We start from the raw sequence: 19,100 nt of genomic DNA on the forward strand, positions 1-19,100 counted from the left end.
ATCTTTTTCCCAAAAGCTTTCTTTTTCTTTAAAAGCCAATTTTTGGGGTGCCTGGGTGTCTCAGCCAGTTAAGCATCCTACTCTTGACTTCATGGTCATAGGATCGAGCCCTGCATTGGGCTCTGCATTTGCTTAAGAGGGTCTCTCTCTCTCTTTCTCCTTCTGCCCCTCCCTTGCTCATGCTCTCTCACTCTCCCTCAAAAAAGTAAATAAATAAAAGCCCATTTCCCATGCTTTTCCTGTAAGAGTTCAAAGTCCTTCATCACTTACTTTATCACAGCGTTCATGTCCCTAAATTGCCATTGCCTGGTCAGAAGTCCACATTCCCCACCCCCAACCCCCCCAAATTGTCTGAAAGCTTCTGGAAACCTACCTCATTCCCTACTGTATTCTCAGCATCTGGCACAGTCCTGGTGTTCAGTGAATATTTGTTGGGTGGTAGGAGGTTTGCTGGATGAGTAAGCAGAAGGATGGATGGATGGATGGATGGACAGATTGGATCCATGCAGGAACAAAGACAGAACCTGAGTAACACTGAGAGATCAGAAATATTGGCAACAGCAAGTACATGCAGAGACCCAGAGTGGAAATCTGACAAGCAGAGTCAATAACACTCAGACAGGGAGACCACAAAATCAAGACACACACTTCCACACTTCACTTCCTGTTGATCATTAAGTTCTTATCACGTGAAGAATGAAAAGGATTGAATGAAAAATTATTTATGATGATTTTCTGATTTGTTTACCTTGGAATTGACAAATGCCATCTGATATATGTTATTTCTGGAGTATGTCTGATCCTGGATATCTACGAATGAGTAGTGGGAAAGAGCCCATTGCTGTAATAATTCTAAAAATCTCTTTGACTTTCACCTCAATATAAGGATTTCCCATCAGAAGACCCCAAGTCTGGCTTCTTTCAGATACTGACTAAAAAAAAATTAACAGGACTCTTTTCTTGTAACAGTTATTTAAGCTTTTGTAGCTACCGAACTTTAAGGTTTCAGAAATTAATTACTATATCCACTCAACAAAGATTGACTTGTTTAAGTGGCACTGTGCCACATAGCAGGGCACGGAGATAAATAAGATATGCTCCCTGTTCTCAATGGCAATCATGTATGGCAGCAGTTTTCAGACTAGGCCTGTGTGCCCAGGGGAATACACAATGCCTTTCCATGGGGGCACACAGGCAGGAAGAGGGGTAACAGAATGCATCTTAAGGTCCTTACACTGACCTGCCTGGACTGTGCTTGCAGACCAGTCAAGCCACTTCTGTATTTCTGCTCCTCTCACTTTACAAAAGAAGAGCCCATCATTCACCCACCCCACATATTGCATATTGCCTGATTGCACCCATATTGTATCTTGTCCCAACAAAGGAGCAACTAAAAATATTAAAGGAAGTCTCCTGCAGTTGAGCGATTATCACTCTCCCAACCATCTCATAAATAGATGTATTGCCAGAAAAGTTTTGTTCCTAGCCACAATTTTTTTTTTCCAGATTTGCAACATACATGCATTTTGATCAATAATAACAGTTGCATTGTAAACTCAAAGCTGGAAAAACATTTCCTGCTGAGAGCCTGATGTTAGAAATACTTTTTAAATTAAAATTTCCATGTGTGTACTTATTTCTGTTGCAGAGAAATATGATCAGGTGACAATAAAAGAATTTCACACACAAAAATATATTTCATTAAAATAAAATTCTATGGGGAAATAGAATGGAAATATAAGTTCTAGAAGGAAAAGAATCCATTTAAAATTCTAACTCAAAGAATAAATTATTCATATGTGGTTTTTTTCAACAGGTGATAAATGAGGATTAAATACCTTTGGTATTTAGATTTCCTTAGATACATTCAATACAGAAAAGAGTGATACGATGATTTTATATGAAAACACCAGTAGTAGGGGCACCTGGGTGGCTCAGTCGGTTGAACGTCCGACTTCAGCTCAGGTCATGACCTCACAGCTCGTGAGTTCAAGCCCCACGTCGGGCTCTGCTAACAGCTTGGAGCCTGGAACCTGCTTCAGATTCTTTGTCTCCGTCTCTCTCTGCCCCTAACCCACTCGCATTCTGTCTCTGTCTCAAAAATAAATAAACATTAAAAAAATTTTTTAAATAATAATAAAATAAAATAAAACACCAGTAGTTGCAAATATGCAGAGCATTATATCTTGTGTTACCATTGAAATCTATGATTTAAAAATTTTTTTAATGTTTATTCCTTTTTGAGAGAGAGAGAGATAGCAGGGGAAAGGCAGAGAGAGAGAGGGAGACACAGAATCTGAAGCAGGCTCCAGGCTCTGAGCGGTCAGCATAGAGCCCAATGTGGGGCTCAAACTCACAAATTGCGAGATCATGACCTGAGCTGAAGTCGGACACTTAACCAACTGAGCCACCCAGGCACCCTGGAATCCATGATTTTAGATACCGATTTTTTTTTTTTTTAACTTTTTTTTTTTTAACGTTTATTTTTGAGACAGAGAGAGACAGAGCATGAATGGGGGAGGGTCAGAGAGAGGGAGACACAGAATCTGAAACAGGCTCCAGGCTCTGAGCTGTCAGCACAGAGCCTGACGTGGGGCTCGAACTCACGGATCGCGCGATCATGACCTGAGCGAAGTCGGCCGCTCAACCGACTGAGCCACCCAGGCGCCCCTAGATACCGATTTTAAAAGCTACACGAAGAGCATAGTTTTTCAAAGTTATTTTCAGGAGTAAATAAACAAACACCTGGGAAGATCACTGATATGTGGGAGCCAGCCAGTGAACAAAGTTGCTATGAAGTGTCTTGAACACCAGGAGATAAGCTTGGGGGGGGGGGCGTGCAAGAGGGAGCTGTCAGTTCTGTTTCGAGAACTAAGAAAGTCTTTCCCAGCAGATAGCAGTGGTTCGTCTTAGAAGAAGTGTGCGTGGAAGGTGGGGAGCAGGTATGGGCGGGTGGGTGCACACACACACACGTTTTCGACTTTGTTAGGTGACACTCTTTTTGGACTCATAAAATTCTTTGCTATCACCCTTATACAAAAACCAAGCATTCTTATAGGTCAAAACATTGAGAAGGCTTTTCATTAACTCTTCCGGCGTAGTATGGAAGGTAGTAAATTAACTTTAAATTACTTGATACATTAGTGATGTAAACAAGGACAGAAGTTTATCTCTATCCTCCATAAAAGAAGCCTGGAGGTTGGCAGGTCAGAGCAGGCACAGGGGCTTCACAAAATTAAGGATGAGGGGACCAAGGATCCTTTTAGTTCTGTAGGAACTACAGCCTCGTGGATGGCCTTTGCCAGAGAAGTCAGTTCCCTTTAAACAAGTTTCCCAGAAATCCCACACATTTCTGCTTACATTTAATGAGTCAGAATGTAGGCAACTGATGCCACCTAATTATAAAGGAGGCTGGAAAATGTTATCTTTGAGACAGCCATGAGACCAGGTAAAAACTGAGGCTCTGTGAGTAAGGAGAAAAAGAAAACAGATTGAGGGGGTGAACACTGAGTAGTCTCCACTATACCTGATGCTTGATTTTAAAGCTGAGACTATCAGAATGATGAATCGGCATGGTCTTTCCCTTTATGTGACATTCCGTCTCCAGTCCATGAATCACTGCAACACTCATGCGAGTATTTTACTTCCCTTTTCTTGTTTTGGTCACTGCTTGGGCTGTTAGATATTTCCACTGTAATGCCCACGTGTCCAACAGGTATCTCGAACTTGACCTGGCCAACACTGAACTCCTGTAAACCCTCTCCACCCACAGCCTGCCCACCACAGGTGATGGGAATGCCATCCTTCCAGTTGTTCAGGCCCAAAACACTGCAGCCATCCCTACAGAGCCAGATTAACCACCACCAAGACAAGTCTTCACTGTCTCTTGCCGGGGTGACTGCTTTTACCCCCCAAATAGCCTGCTACACCTGCTTGTACACTTATTTCCACCAAAGTCCATTTGCAACATAGTAGCCTAAGTGATCTTATTTTTTTTTCAATATATGAAATTTATTGTCAAATTGGTTTCCATACAACACCCAGTGCTCATCCCAAAAGGTGCCCTCCTCTATACCCATCACCCACCCTCCCCTCCCTCCCACCCCCCCATCAACCCTCAGTTTGTTCTCAGTTTTTAAGAGTCTCTTATGCTTTGGCTCTCTCCCACTCTAACCTCTTTTTTTTGTTTTCTTCCCCTCTCCCATGGGTTTCTGTTAAGTTTCTCAGAATCCACCTAAGAGTGGAAACATATGGTACCTGTCCTTCTCTGTATGGCCTATTTCACTTAGCATCACACTCTCCAGTTCCATCCACATTGCTACAAAGGGCCATATTTCATTCTTTCTCATTGCCACGTAGTACTCTATTGTGTATATAAACCACAATTTCTTTAGCCATTCATCAGTTGATGGACATTTAGGCTCTTTCCATAATTTGGCTATTGTTGAAAGTGCTGCTATGAACATTGGGGTACAAGTGCCCCTATGCATCAGTACTCCTGTATCCCTTGGGTAAATTCCTAGCAGTGCTATTGCTGGGTCATAGGGTAGGTCTATTTTTGATTTTTTGAGGAACCTCCACACTGTTTTCCAGAGTGGCTGCACCAATTTGCATTCCCACCAACAGTGCAAGAGGGTTCCCCTTTCCTAAGTAATCTTATTTAAATTTTACATAATTTCCTTCCCCTTGCAGTGGCCTCTTATCTCTCTCAGAGTAAAAACCAAAATCCTTACAACGGCCAGAAGGCCATGCGTGATCTGGTCTCTCATTGTCCGACTTCTTATCCTAATACTTTCTCTCTCACACTCTCTCTTACCTTCAAGCCTTTGTTCAAATCTTACCTCTTACCCAACTACCTTACCAGCCCCACCCTCAACGGCTCTCAAATTTCTACTAGCCTGCTCATCTTTTCTCCTTTCCATGCATTTACTATCTTCTAATAGTAAATTGTTGTTTATTATCTGCCTCTCCCCATCCCTGCCACCACTATTTCTCTGTCTGTTTTGTTTGTTGATGTACTCAGTGCCTAGAACACAGTAAGTGCTCAATGTATTTATTGAATGAAATCAAGTAATTTGTCCAAGAATGTATTTTGTAAATTAATAGAAAGCACTTTCTCTGTGCAAGGCTTAGAGTGGACTGGATACAAAAGGAACAAGACAGACTTTCTACTCACATGTAGCTTATAATCTGGTAAGTGCATGAGTAACTCTGACATACATCTATGGCACTGAGTCTAGCAGGACTCGGGACTTGAGGAATGCCAAAAGAAAGAGCTACATGACTCAGGGAAAAAGCAAGTCTGCCTCTGACTGGACTCATTCTAAATGGCTTTGTGGATGGAGTATTTCAAGTGGACTTTGAGAGACAGGTGATAGTTTGATAAGTCAATACAGAGAAAGAAGGGTTAGAGGATCATAAGTCACCTTGGAAGACATGAACTTAACAAAAAGGTGCTGAAAGGAGACTCCTATATTAATAATTTAATAATTACATCAATAATACATTATCGTCTTACTAATACAGCACCATTTGTCTGGACTGTAAGAGCTTTAGAGGAAAGGAGAGGTGATGATATTCAATTATCTCAAACATGTAGGAACAGGATGGCAGCTGGGACAATTTTCTGATAGCATTGAATGCTGAGCTAAGGAGTTAGCCTCAATTTATCTGATAAAGAATCATGTAGGATTTAGAGCAGGGCATGGGAGAAAGCAGGTGGCATGATCATACTGAAATTAAGTGAGGTCCCTGAGGGCGGCAATTTTGTCTTATTAATCTTTCCATTGTCAGTACCCACCATAGCACCTGGCATATTAATAGGTAGTCAAAAAATATTAGTTTATATTTCAACCAATGATTAAGGAGATGGTAAAAAAAAAAAAAAAAGCCTGTCCAGTGAACAAGTCACATTCTGGAAGCTGTAGGGAGGACGGATTGAAGTAGGTTAGAATTAAGAAGGATAATAAAGCACTGAAAAAGGGTCACTTCAATGAAAGGAAGGGATGGGCATTAGTGACTCCGTGTTGCAAGAACATGAGACCAACAGGTCTCATCACACGTGAGGGCTAAAAGTGGCTGCCAGATGAGTTCTCCCCCAACACAGCTTCAATCTACTCAACTCATAACGTTCCCACTACAAGAGTTTTCGCAGTGAAACTAAATTTAAAGGTAAACATGAAGATTCCAATGTGGGGCTAGAAACTGATATCAAAATAAAATCATCAACCATAAACCTTAAAGCAGCAACTATAGGTAACTTGTGGAAAATTAAGCATAACTGTAGGCCTTCATCAGTTTATAAATGTCAGGTTTCTGAATGCTTGGATATGGCCACACAGAGGAAATTCTTGGGAGGCGGCAAGGGGTGTGTGCAAAGCTTCAGCCTTGAGATCCGGCAGGCCTGGGTTTAAGGCCTTCTTCAACCACTCGCTAGCTGTGCAGCCCTTCAGAGAAACCTGAGATTTTAGTATCTGTGAGTTAATGATAAAAACAGTAGAAAGTTATGTAAGGATTGAATGAGATCATGTAAACCAGTACATGCTGTACTAGCAGGTACACAGTAGGTGCTTCATAAATGTTAGTCCCCCCCCCCCTTTTCCTTATTGTCTGGAATCCACTGAAGTACTCCTACTTCTAACACAGTTCTGGCCAAAATATACTTTTATTTATAACGACTGTTCCACGAAAAGTTGTGACTGTAATCATGTATTCTATTGTCTTTTATTCTGTGCCAGCCTCCAGGCTCACTCAGTTCCCTTCCACTTCCCAGGTGCTCATCTCTAAATATGGTCTCACAAGCCAATTTCTCAAGTATCCTTTTATCCTGTCTTCAGGAAAATTATTAATGAAGATGTAAAAATCAGGCAGGCATGAATAACAATACTTAAGGCAATCCTCCAGACACTCTTTTTTCCACTCAACAGGGATAAGGTGTTATTTATCATCAGGTCTTGTTACAGTTTTCTGGCCCCTTGAAAAACTCACATGAGGGCACTCATGGCCACATCTACAAGAATTAGTCTTGCAAGTGAGTGCTGATGAGTGACTGAACTAAATGTCACAGCAGTATAGAACATCGATGACATCACACTAACCTATCACTCTTTGCTCTCATAAATCTTTACAGTCAAAACAAATTAGTCTGGCACGTGATTTATAATAAACATTCTCTTGTGTTGTATGTGGCTCGTGCCCAAAAGGAGATAATAGACCAGTTGATAAAAGGGACAAAATCTCATCACTGCTTCAAACATAGTCAAGTGGTGAATAAATAGTAACTTCGTGGCAAGGAGAGAAACAAAGAGTAATAGAACAGCCTATACAGAGGACCTGATGATACAAGACTCTGCCTCATGAAGCTCATTCTACAAAGTCCTGGAGAGAAATCATTGTCTGGCATTAGAACCAAGAACAGTTGACGTTTTCTTGAACTTGCTTTTTCCTAATGGACCCTAGACTTTATCACTCATGATGGTTCTCTGTTCTCATTTGCTGAAGAAGTTGAACATTGTGTGGGTGACTCAGGTATAGTGGGGGGTGGGCATGATAATGGAATGTTTCCCCATCTGTCTCCTGGCTCTGTTTAGTCTCCTTGCTTCCTCTCACTTTTTTTTTTTTTGATTGTGGCAAAATTAACATAATACAAAGTTCACCATCTTCACCATTTTTTAATATTTATTTATTTATTTATTTATTTATGTATTTATTTAGAGAGTGAGAGGTAGGGAGGGACAGAGAGAGAGGGGAAAAGAACCCCAAGAAGGCTCTGTGCTGTCCACGAGGAGCCCATGCAGGGCTTGATCCCACGAACCATGAGATCGTGACCTGAGCCAAAATCAAGAGTCAGGTGCTTCATCAACCGAGCCACCCAAACGGCCCACCATTTCTAAGTATACAGTTCAATGGCATTAAGTGCATTGCCACCCTCATCTCTAGAATTCTTTTCATCTTGCAAAACTGAAACTCTGTACCCATTACATAATAACTCCCTATTACCCCAGCTCCTGGCTATCTTCTGTCTTTATGAATTTGACTCTGAGTACCTCAGATAGGCAAAATCATTTTTAATGAATTGATCTTCCTGTGTTTTGTGTAAGTTTATAACCCCATATGAAAAAAATGGAGAATGAATAAATAAATAAGAAAATAGAGCAAAAATATTTCCTAGGGACTAGAGGGGCTCTATTCTATTAGAATAAAGCACAATGGATTGTAAGAAATAGTCATCATTTAACCAGCTAGCTAATGTGTACACAGCAGCATATGTAAGATAACAATAAAGTCAGAAGAGAGATGGAACATAGTAGAGGTTCCCACAAGGGAAGAAATATCAAGATAATTGAAGAAGGAAGTAATTGTGGATTCAAACTCAGACCTAATGGGCTACATGCCAATATACTGGTCACGAAGATTATTGATAGTACTGCTTCCATGGCAGTGGTTTTCAAACTTGAGTTAACATACAAATTACTTACCACAAACCTACCAAATCAAAACTGAATTGACCGGGCCTCAGAAATCTGAGTATGTCACCAGCTTCCGAGGTGGTTCAGCAGGTTCTTATCAGTATTAAGAAACAATGGTCAGGGGGCACCTGGGTGGCTCAGTCGGTTACGTGTCTGACTCTTGATTTCAGCTCAGGTCACAATCTCATGCTTCGTGAGTTCAAGCCCCACATCAGGCTCTGGGCTGACAGCATGGAGCTTGCCTTGGATTCTCTCTCTCTCTCTGCCCCTCCTCCCCTCTCTCTCTCAAAATAAATAATTTTTTAAAAAGAAAGAAACGATGGTCAGTGCGGTAGATCAAAGTAGAGGTTGTGGGACCTGCCTCTGTTTAGCTGAGTAGTATAGTATAATCTTGGATTGGTATATATATAGCCACATGGAATCCATTAGTACCTATTTTTACCTGCTTCGCTTTTTTTCGTCTACATTGAGTGCTGCCTGACTGAGCTACCCAAAATCGGGGCATTGGCAAGAGAGAATGACACCAGAAATAGACTCTCATTCAGTCCTCCAACGGAGTCACAAGGGTCAGCCCTGCCACTATCCCACCATCATGATAGGCCTTGTGGTGGTTTTCTTTCATGTTTCTTTTCTCGTCTGCCTCTCTGTCAGCAAGTATCAACTGGCTGAAATGAAAACACTCGGTGAAACTGTTCAGTGTGAAAGATCAGAATCTGACTTCTCTCTCATTTATAGCTTTAATTTTCTTTCTTTCTAGAATATGTCTGTGCTGGAGAATCACCACTGGCGATCTACAATAGGCATGCTTCGAGAATCAAGGCTTCTTGCTCACTTGCCAAAGGAAATGACGTAAGTGGCGTAGAGATGAAACATACTGATGTCCACACGTTGGAGATAAGCTGCTTTCTCTAGGGCATGCTTGAGACCCCAGGGCTGATGGCAGGGAGCCAGCCGGCTGTGCTTCCTGCCTGCGCTTGGTTGTCGATCAGAGGAGACTCAGTGTCAGTTACAGCAGCCCAGAATCCACATCTCTCCCTGAGCTTTGAACGGGCCTTGGATAGTCTATGACCTGACATCAGGAAAAAGGATAATAAACAGCTCTCAGCTTTCACACTCTTCAGCATCAGTGCTCCACTTTGTCAAATCCCTGTCTGTTATGTTAGCAAAATTGTCCTCCTATAAAGATCCAAATAATAAATATTTATCAAGCAGGAACACAGGAGATCTCAAGCTAGATTTAACACTAGTTCAATCAAGTTTGTTTTGTAATTGCCAATCTTAGCAAAAATAGAAGTCAGAAATTCTGTCCTGAAATGTCTTTTGTTAAGTAACTGAATTGGCCGCAGCCATTGTTTTGGCCATTAATTTACCTATGTCTGTTGCATTTTAAACAGAAGGGGAAATACTAGTTTCCTGGTCCACTGTTTGTTAGCCCAGGTATTTAGGCCAAGCCCTACTAAATCCAAAGCCATTGCCTCATTTTCCACATGGTCCCTAATTAGCTGCTGTAACATCTTCCAAGGTCACCACTAATTCTGATCTGTTAAATTAAATGCACAGGGCCCAAGAGAGTCAAAAGAGTAGATAGATCCCTGCACCCTTCTTTCTGAAGAATTGCGAAGGGTGCATAAGTTAAAGTCAAGTGCCAAGTTGCGTCTATATAGAACAGGCAGTATGCTCTGGCTCGTGCTTATTCCCGGCCCTGTGATACTATCTGGTGCTGTTCCCTAGCACCCAGAGGAATGTGGAATTTGCAGGAAGAACTTCAGTTCTGATAGCTTTTTACCTCCTGGTATGAAATAAAACCAATCTTCATGCACGGAATAGAATCCCGTGTTTTTTGCTATAGTCCTTGCAAAGATCAAAAGAATTAAATGCAAAAGAACTAAAACCTTGGGGTGCCTGGGAGGCGCAGTCAGTTGAGCATCCAACTCTTTATCTCAGCTCAGGCGATGCTCTCACAGTCCCTGAGTTGGAGCCCTGCATCAGACTTGGGGTTCTGTCTCTCCTTCCCTCTGCCCCTCCCTTGCTTGTGCTCACTCTCTCTGTCTCACTCTTCCTCTCTCTGTCTCTCAAAAATAAAATAAAATAAGAACTGAAAACTTGAGTAAGAAATCAAGTAAGAAAGAGAAGAAAGGAGGAGGAGGTAAGTGGCAGGGGCAGCTAAAGAAAGAAGAGAAGGGAAAGAAGGAGAGAGGGCGGACGAGGAAGAACAAAACTGAAGGAAAAAAGGAGGAAGAACGCAGGACCAGACTTGTTTCTGTAATACCAACACTAATCCTGCTGGTTGCTCAGTTATACTCATTTCCTGAGATCCTCCTACACATCCCTATGGATTGCAAATAAAATACCATATTTTTATGTCTTTATGGGATGCAGTGTTATAAATCACTTTTGTAGGAAGAATAATTGTGATGCAAGAGTCTGAAAAGGGATGTGGTGGGAAGTACAGTGGCCAGTGCTTACATGCAGTTGCCTGTTTGTTCATGGTCTCGACCTGGCTGGTGATTACAGACATTTACTTTCTACCTATTCATTAAACTCTGTGTGCTCAATGCACTCTACAAAGTAAAAGGATGTAAAGTATGACCCATATGCCCAAAACATTGGCGGGGGGGGGGGGAGGAGGGGGGCAGAGGAGTAAAGAACAGGTTCAAACTTAAGCGACATCAACTTAATATAAACTGCTATATGCGGAAGGTGTTATATACAAACCTAAATATACTTAATTTTTAAAGATTAATTTTTAAAATTGCTATGGATCTTGTCTTCCATTGATTACTTTCTATGTGTGAGGTAAAGCTTTAACTCGCTTATGTTTCCAAAATGTCTCATTTTCCTTACATACCATTTGTCGACTAACATATTGCTTGCCCGTTGGTTTTTAAGTGTCTTAACTACCTATTATTCTTTCTGAAGTTCCAGTAACTTTCTCCAGTCTGTTTTGTTCAATTGATGGATCTTTCCATACCATGTAGTATCAGCCATTATTATTGTCTTCCTTATTATTACTAATTATCATGCCCTTTCTCTCTCCATGCAAATCTGAATGGTTGAGCTGGCTTCAGCTCTTTAAAAGCACAACCTAAACTTCTGTGATTCTGTCAGTCTTTTTGTGTCCTACTTAAGGCATGCATTCAGTTTTTAGACGCACAGTTACCGTGGCAACGTGTAAACTACCACAACTTTGTTCACTCGCGATTTCAATCACTCTCTACAGTTACTAGCATAGCTCCTGACCAAAGACAGAAGTGGTGGTGGAGGACAGACTGGCCCTTGGGCTCGGAGGGACTGGACTCTGAGTAACAAACAGAAACAAAGGCAGAAATGAGATTCTAAACCACCTGATGGTGACAGAATCAATCACCTACCTCAAAAGTATTTGCTTCGTGTGTGTGTTTTCTCTTTCCCTCTTGTGGATGCAGACAGGATATTGAACAGCAGCTGGGCTCCTTGATCTTGGCAACAGACATCAATAGGCAGAATGAATTTTTGACCAGATTGAAAGCTCACCTCCACAATGAAGATTTAAGACTGGAGGATGTACACGACAGGCACTTTATGCTTCAGGTAAACAACAACAACAACAACAACAAAGGCCCTTATCCTTGCTGAGTAAAAGCACTTGGGGACATGATCGATAATTTTAGCACATGTGAGATGGAGTATCCCCCAGGGTAGAAGTTAGAACGGTGACCTACTTTATTGAAAGCTCCGAGACATGTGAAATTTTTAAGCGGTTTCCAAGCAAGCAAAATCTGGGTTTCATGTCAGTAAGTTGATAATATCTCACTTTTCCTTATCTGGTAACTGGTGCCCCACAAAGTAGCCCTGCTGGGGAATTGTATGTAGTAAGAATCTACAACATTTTGTGGCTTGATGTAAAATTGACCACGGTCATACCTGCGAGATTTAGAAATACTGTTTCTGTAACACAAAGATATATCATGTTAACTATGGTACAAACAAAAACTGAAAAACGAGTAGCCGTTCCTTCATATAAAACCTATTTAATCAAACCCTGCTTTACTTCCTGTTACTAGCTAAACTCATATTCTCACAAACATGTTTACCTAGTCTTGCCATTTTTAGACACCAATAAATAAACTATGTTAAGGTTAATTGAATGAACCGAATCGTATCAGGCCCAGTGCTTTCGGCTTCTTTCCACGGCAAGAAGCCATTTGTGGCAGGAGAAGAAGAGGACAAACGGGCCTCAGAACTGGAAGTCTGACCTGGTGTCCAAACCACAGCCATTTTCTCGATCTTCCATTTTCTCTCGGCTTCCTTCTTTCCTCTTGGCACAAAAGACTGGATGGAAGGACCCTGGATTCACGTACATAGACCAACTTTGACCAGGGAAACTGAACCGCACCTTGCAGACTGAACAGAATAGTGTTTTTTTGTCCCATGCTTTCATGATGCCCCCTGCAGCTGTCCAAAGTGCCCCATCCCTCCCAGGAAATACCTCCCTCCCAGCTGTAGAACTACGTCTCCCTCCTTCTTTTTTTCCAAACTAGTCTTTCTAGTCCCTGAGTGTCACAACGATCAACCAGGTATCTGGTTTTCCTGACTCCAGCCAAGTTGGGAGTTGCTGAAAGATTTGGCCTGAACATTTGCATTTCAAAGGGAAAGCTTGCTGACGCAAATGAATTGTAAATGAATTCCCAAAGGGCAGAACCTGGAGGACGCTTCTACCCCTTTCCTACTCCAGTAGTTACTGGCTTCCCCATTAACCGGGAAATAAAGGAACAATCAAATTTGTAAGTTAATATGATTGGGGCTTTCCCAGATGCCAGTGATTCTGTGATGCCAAGGAACTAGGTCAAAACAAATAGGCACTGCTGGTGGGCAGGGCACGCTACCAGGAGCCCGTCTCGGTGGTTGGTGAGGAAGGGTGAGAATCTACGTTTCTGGGAATTCATGGTAACCCTCTTAGGGTCAGCATTATTGACAAAAGCTGGCCTCCCCGATCCAGACCAGGGTGCGGTAAGCTTTGAGTTAACTTTGCAAACAACACACTCCAAGGTTTGATAGGACTTAGCTCCCTGGACTGCAGTATGAGCTTGCTTACTCACAGACACGGGCACAGGAGGGCAAATAAATTGAAGCGATACATGGAGTCTGTCAATGTGGCCACTGTGAGAATGAGGTCCAAATGATCTCACTTGAGCCTGACCGGGCCCCTGCGGCTTCCTTGCCCATGAAGGGTGGGGCAGTAGAAGGAGCCAGGCCATGGCTTTCCTTGGCCTACCCACCCCAAGCCTCCTCCAGGAAGCTCCGTGTCCTTGGACGGTGGCTCTTCTCTCCTTCTCATAGCTATAAAGTGGGAATTCTGAATGAAGGTTTTGTGCAGCGGTGAGTAAGTGCTGTTTCCTGAAGAGGCACTCTGTAAACACGGGCTTGGTACCTGAGGCACACTGGCGGGTCGGACAGCCCCTTGGGCTTCGGATACATTTGCTGCTGAAGGATCATCCTCTGACCATCTCTCCCTGCCCTGTCATTTCTCAGATCGCCTTGAAGTGTGCTGACATTTGCAATCCTTGTAGAATTTGGGAGATGAGCAAGCAGTGGAGTGAAAGGGTCTGTGAAGAATTCTACAGGCAAGGTTAGTACTGATCTGACAGCTGAGTTTTCAGTGCCCCTCTTCCTTTTAGGCATTTATCCTAATAAAACAGGAAATGGCTAATCTATCATGACATTTGTTCTTTCATCAACTCTTATTATCGTAACCTTTCTCTTCCACTCTCTTGCAAACCATCCAGACCTTTTTTGGAAATAACTTAAAAATAAATAACAATGTCTTACTATGTGCAAACAGGTAGTAAAGAGAGGTGATAAAAATGAGCAAAAGTGGGAGATAAATGTGCGTGTGTGTGTATGTGTGTAATTTTTTAATGACTTTCCTCTGGATATAAGAATGTAAGGGACAGCTTGATTTTTACTCTGACCTTCATTTTAATGAGTTTAGCACAGCCTAAAGGCTAAATGCCATTTGGGGTCAATGTTTTCCACTCTGACGGGACTCAGACTCTGTCTCTAGTCCTTCCCCTGTCTTTCTTAAATAAAGTTAATGAAACAGAGCACAGCTGACCAAGAATTGAACTCATCCTCTCAAACATATTCAGTGAGAAGAGAAATGGCCCCGAGTTAGAGTATAAGTTTTAAGACATTAACCTCATTCAGAAATAAGACAATGAATTAGCCAACAGGATCTTGACACTGGGTGGGATATCGGCCTTTAAACCCAGCCTTATTTCTTCAGACCCGGTTTTGGTGCTCAGGATGTTTGTTCAGGGACAGCAGTGCCCTGATGTTAGTGACAGGATCGGGTTCGAGAGGCTGAGAACAAATGAAGCCTGAAGTGTCCCACATACCGGCTCCGTGGGGAGGTCAAGTAGCAACGGTGAGCCTTTTGGAGAAGCTTCCATCAAAAGATGTGTCAGTGACATTGAGATGGTCCCAAAGACACAAGACAAAGCAAAAGGGATTGGGTTCATGTGGGGCCAGAAGGCTCTGGCCACTGTCTCTTTCACTCAGAGAAAAAGCGCTCGTGAAGTGCCCACAACCCTGTGTAATTTCATTTCAATTGAGTGTGAGTGGTTAGAAGTCAAAAGATCAGTTCTAGTGGCCTATGATATAAAATCTCCTCTGAGAGAAAACAAAGGAAACACGATGCAATTGGAGCAGGAGGTTTAGATTAGATAAGTATTTTCTTTATGATATAGAAAATACTGAAATGGCAACATGAGAGAAGGGCTAAGATCTTCATGTTTGGAAATCAAACAATGGGACAGGAAGGAGATTCTACTGTGGCCCTTTGGTTTTGACTCAGCCATGCAGTTGGCACTGTGGCAGTTTAACCCTTTCATTTGCTTATCTTGCATCCTATTTGGATTATAAGCAACTTGAGAAACAGGCCATGTCACTTGTGCCAAAAATAAGGCCCATGGAATGGGTGTATTGAAGTTACTAACTACGTGGATCAAAGGAAGGTAATCCATAAGATCTTACCAAAACCAGGTGTTGTCTAATAATATATGCACGTGCAGCATTGTAAGATGGAACAACCTAGAACATTTGTAACTCTAACCACGAAAGGTGAGCTACCATGCGCTTTGCTCTGGCATGTCAGGCAGAGAAAGGAATACAGAGAGGGTATGGCAGGTCCTTCTTATTTAATAGCATTATGGTTGAGCAGAAGTTCTGTCTGTTTAGAAAGAGAAAGACCAGACTCTCTGGTCATCCAAACTGCCTATCCTCCATACTGAATTAATTTTTGTAATCCTATAAGCATGATTCACATCATTTTGATTAATCTGATTCTGGCTCTCAGTTTAGGATTTGGGTTTCCACAGATTGCTCATAGTCTTGGCCAAAGTATCTTTAATGGTTCTTGATGTTGAGCAAAGGAAAACCTTTAAAATCACGGTTGAGGAGATAGCAGAAAAGAAGATGAAATCCCATGAATTAGGAAAACAGCATTAAATTCTGAGAGCAGAGATTAGGATTCTATACATCATTCGACCCCCTCCTCTCAATGTTTCAAGGAAGTGGAATCTCTGTCCTTTTGTAGCTATGAATTGATATCGTCTCAATCCACCAAGATTCCCAGAAGTTTGTATTGAATATCTGCTTCCAGCCTTGTGTAAACCTTAGCAAAACTGTTACTTTCCCTCTCTACAAAGCCCCATTGAGGCAGTCACGAAGGACACAAGAATTATAGTTAATGTTTAATAACCTCGAAAAACTGGGAAGTAAATGTCCTTAAAGAGCGAAGTTATGCAATTTCCCCTTTGTATTCTCTACATTGATGAACAAACAATCTAAAATACACAGTGCTTTATAAGTACATGTTGAATAAGTTAATGAATAAATGATCTAATTGGGTGATCTCTAATGGTGGAGGTCACGGGAGAAGATCTGGTTCTCAGGAAGGCAGAATCTGAACTGGGTACTGAAGGATGCGTAGGGTCCTGTATTTTCCAACAGGGTACTCATGAAGCACTTGTGATTAGAAAAATTTAAATTAATTAAACAATTAAATTCAAATTTTAGTTCTTAGTTTTATTGATCAAATTGCAAAAAAGTAACTGTAGTGGGCCGTGCAGAGAACATTTCTGTCATTACAGAAAGTCCTTTTGGGCACTGCTGGTCTACATAAGGAGGGGTGGAAATGGACAAAGGCACTGAAAAGGGGACCTGCTTCACAGAACAACTTGGATCCACAGAAAATGAGAATGTGAGGATTTGTGGAGGCCCCTGTACACCAGGGGCCAAAAATGAGTTATTAATAAGTCAGACTGGAGTCGGGCAGAGTATAAGTAGGGAAAAAAGATACTCCAAGAAAGGAATAAACAGGATTTGACGCCTCAATATGGAGAGAGAATGGAAGGGAGAAATCAAAGAAGATTCCTCTAAAATGTCAAGCTTGACTGAAAAATCATAATTAACAGAATTATGGAGGAAAGGAGTAGAACCCATTTTAATATTAGAACTCATTGTAATATTAAATGGCGTCCTGCTCTGTCCTCAGAAGACTATTATCATCTCACTTCCCTGAATTCCTCAGGTTAAGCCATGTGATTTCCTCACATCAGTCTTGAGAATAACCAGGCCTCAGGGGACCCTGGGAGGCATGGCTACAATCTTAGAACAAGTGACAAATGTGTGGCATCTTTTAAGTTCTAGCTCAACAGTTAAGTGCAGACACATTGGGTGCAGACTTCGTAGGTTGAAATCCGCCTTTTACTAGCAATATGACTTGAGTGAAAATACTTCCTTTCATCTCCATTTCCTCATCTGTAAAGTGGGTATTATAATGAAGTTGTAATGAGGATTAAATTAATTAACATATGTAAAATGCTTAGCATAGTGCCTGGCACATAGTACGCATGATATAAATCTTACATTTATATTGCCTGTGGTTTAGAGGTGTACATTCACAGCTGTGAACTCAGCTAATGTTTCTGAGGACTAGCTTCTCTACTGATTAACCAGACTGTTTTCCCAATGCAAAAATTACCCATAATTTTTCATCCCCTGCAGGACTGATAAGGTATTCTGATAAAGCTTTACATGGTACATTTCTTCTTTGGTCTTCTAGCTGACAAAGGCATTAAAAAGAAATATTTGTCTGACTTTTATACTTTTTTAAAGCTTAGTTCCATTAGGTGAAACTAAATCAGAATAAAAGATAAGAAACTTTTAAGAAATGAAACAGAGGAACATAGGGGAAGGAAAGGAAAAATGAAATAAGATAAAAGCAGAGAGGGAGACAAACCATAAGAGACTCTTAAATATAGAGAACAAACTGAAGGTTGCTGGAGGGGAGGCGGAGGAGGGGATGAGCTAAATGGGTGATGGGCATTAGGAGGGCACTTGTTGGGATGAGCACCGGTGTTGTATGTAAGTGATGAATAACTAAAATCTACTCCTGGGGTACCTGGGTGGCTCAGTAAGTTAAGCGTTGGACTTCAGTTCAGGTCATGATCTCACATTTCATGAGTTCGAGTCACATCAGACTCTCTGCTGACACCTCAGATCCTGGAGCCTACTTCAGATTCTGTCTCCCACTCTCTCTGCTTCTCCCCCGCTCAACTCTGTCTCTCTCTGTCTCTCTCTCAAAAATAAACATTAAAAAATTTTTTTAAATAACTAAAAATAAAATCGACTCTTGAAACCAACACTACCCTATATTTTAACTAACATGAATTTAAATTTAAAAAAAAATCTTTATTTCTGATTAACTTTGTAGCTACAGACCAGGATGTTCCTCAAATGAGATTTTCTAGTCCCTCTTCTCTGTCTCCTACCTACTTACTATTCCTGGTTGTTCAGAGGAAATCAGACTAGGGTCAGGCAGAGTGAAAGGCAGGGGCAGCATAAAATCTGTTCTCTTAACCTGTTACTTAAAGCCAGAACTTCCATTTCATGTAGGAAATTGCTCATTACTTGTATCCTTGTTTTTGTATATCTTGGTCAAAGTTTATTCTAGTCCCAGAGTGTACCTATTTACAAGGAACCTATTGTAAATGGTCATTGGCGCTCTGATATTTTAACTTTTCATGGAAACTATGAGAGCAAGGCAGGGCAAGTGGGGGGGGGGGCGGTTCCTGATGAGAACAAAGCAGTGAATGGTAATTCTCAGAATAACTTCTTTGAACTAGAGGGTTAAAAGTAGCAACTCATTTTTTTTTTTTACAAATTCTAGATTACCAATATTTCTTCTTCTTTCTTAGGTGACCTTGAACAGAAATTTGAACTGGAAATCAGTCCACTATGTAATCAACAGAAAGATTCAATTCCTAGTATACAAATTGGTGAGTTGAATTCAGTTTTAATTTTAAACAAATACTTTTGGCATCTCTGCCAAGTCACAAAGAAAAGAAGATCTACCCACAGCTTTTGAAAGATCCAAACTGGAGGCTTAATGAAGAGCCGAATCCAAATAAACACTCTAATCATGACTAATCTACTAGGTAATTACCAATGGAAAAATTATGAAAAATAGGGTAACGGCTTTGTTATAGACCCTTAACTAGCCTGTATTAACTTTGTAGTTCAAAATCAAATCAAAACCAAATAGCGTAGAAGGAAACTAATAAGCATCATCTATTGGCTGCTGAAGAG

At 41.3% G+C, this 19,100-nt stretch overlaps 1 protein-coding gene across 3 annotated transcripts in view; it reads left to right on the forward strand.

Moving 5' to 3' along the window:
- Positions 1-19,100, forward strand: part of PDE7B (phosphodiesterase 7B) — a 326,358-nt gene that overhangs the window by 299,826 nt on the left and 7,432 nt on the right. For all 3 annotated transcript variants that reach the window (XM_043593075.1, XM_043593076.1, XM_043593074.1), the window contains 4 exons: positions 9,226-9,317; positions 11,894-12,038; positions 13,980-14,076; positions 18,710-18,790. In XM_043593075.1, the coding sequence (XP_043449010.1) occupies positions 9,226-9,317; positions 11,894-12,038; positions 13,980-14,076; positions 18,710-18,790 (415 nt within the window). The remainder of the gene's footprint in view (positions 1-9,225; positions 9,318-11,893; positions 12,039-13,979; positions 14,077-18,709; positions 18,791-19,100) is intronic.

Source organism: Prionailurus bengalensis, chromosome B2 (genome assembly GCF_016509475.1).
Source record: "Prionailurus bengalensis isolate Pbe53 chromosome B2, Fcat_Pben_1.1_paternal_pri, whole genome shotgun sequence".
In the NCBI taxonomy this organism is placed as follows: domain Eukaryota; kingdom Metazoa; phylum Chordata; class Mammalia; order Carnivora; family Felidae; genus Prionailurus; species Prionailurus bengalensis.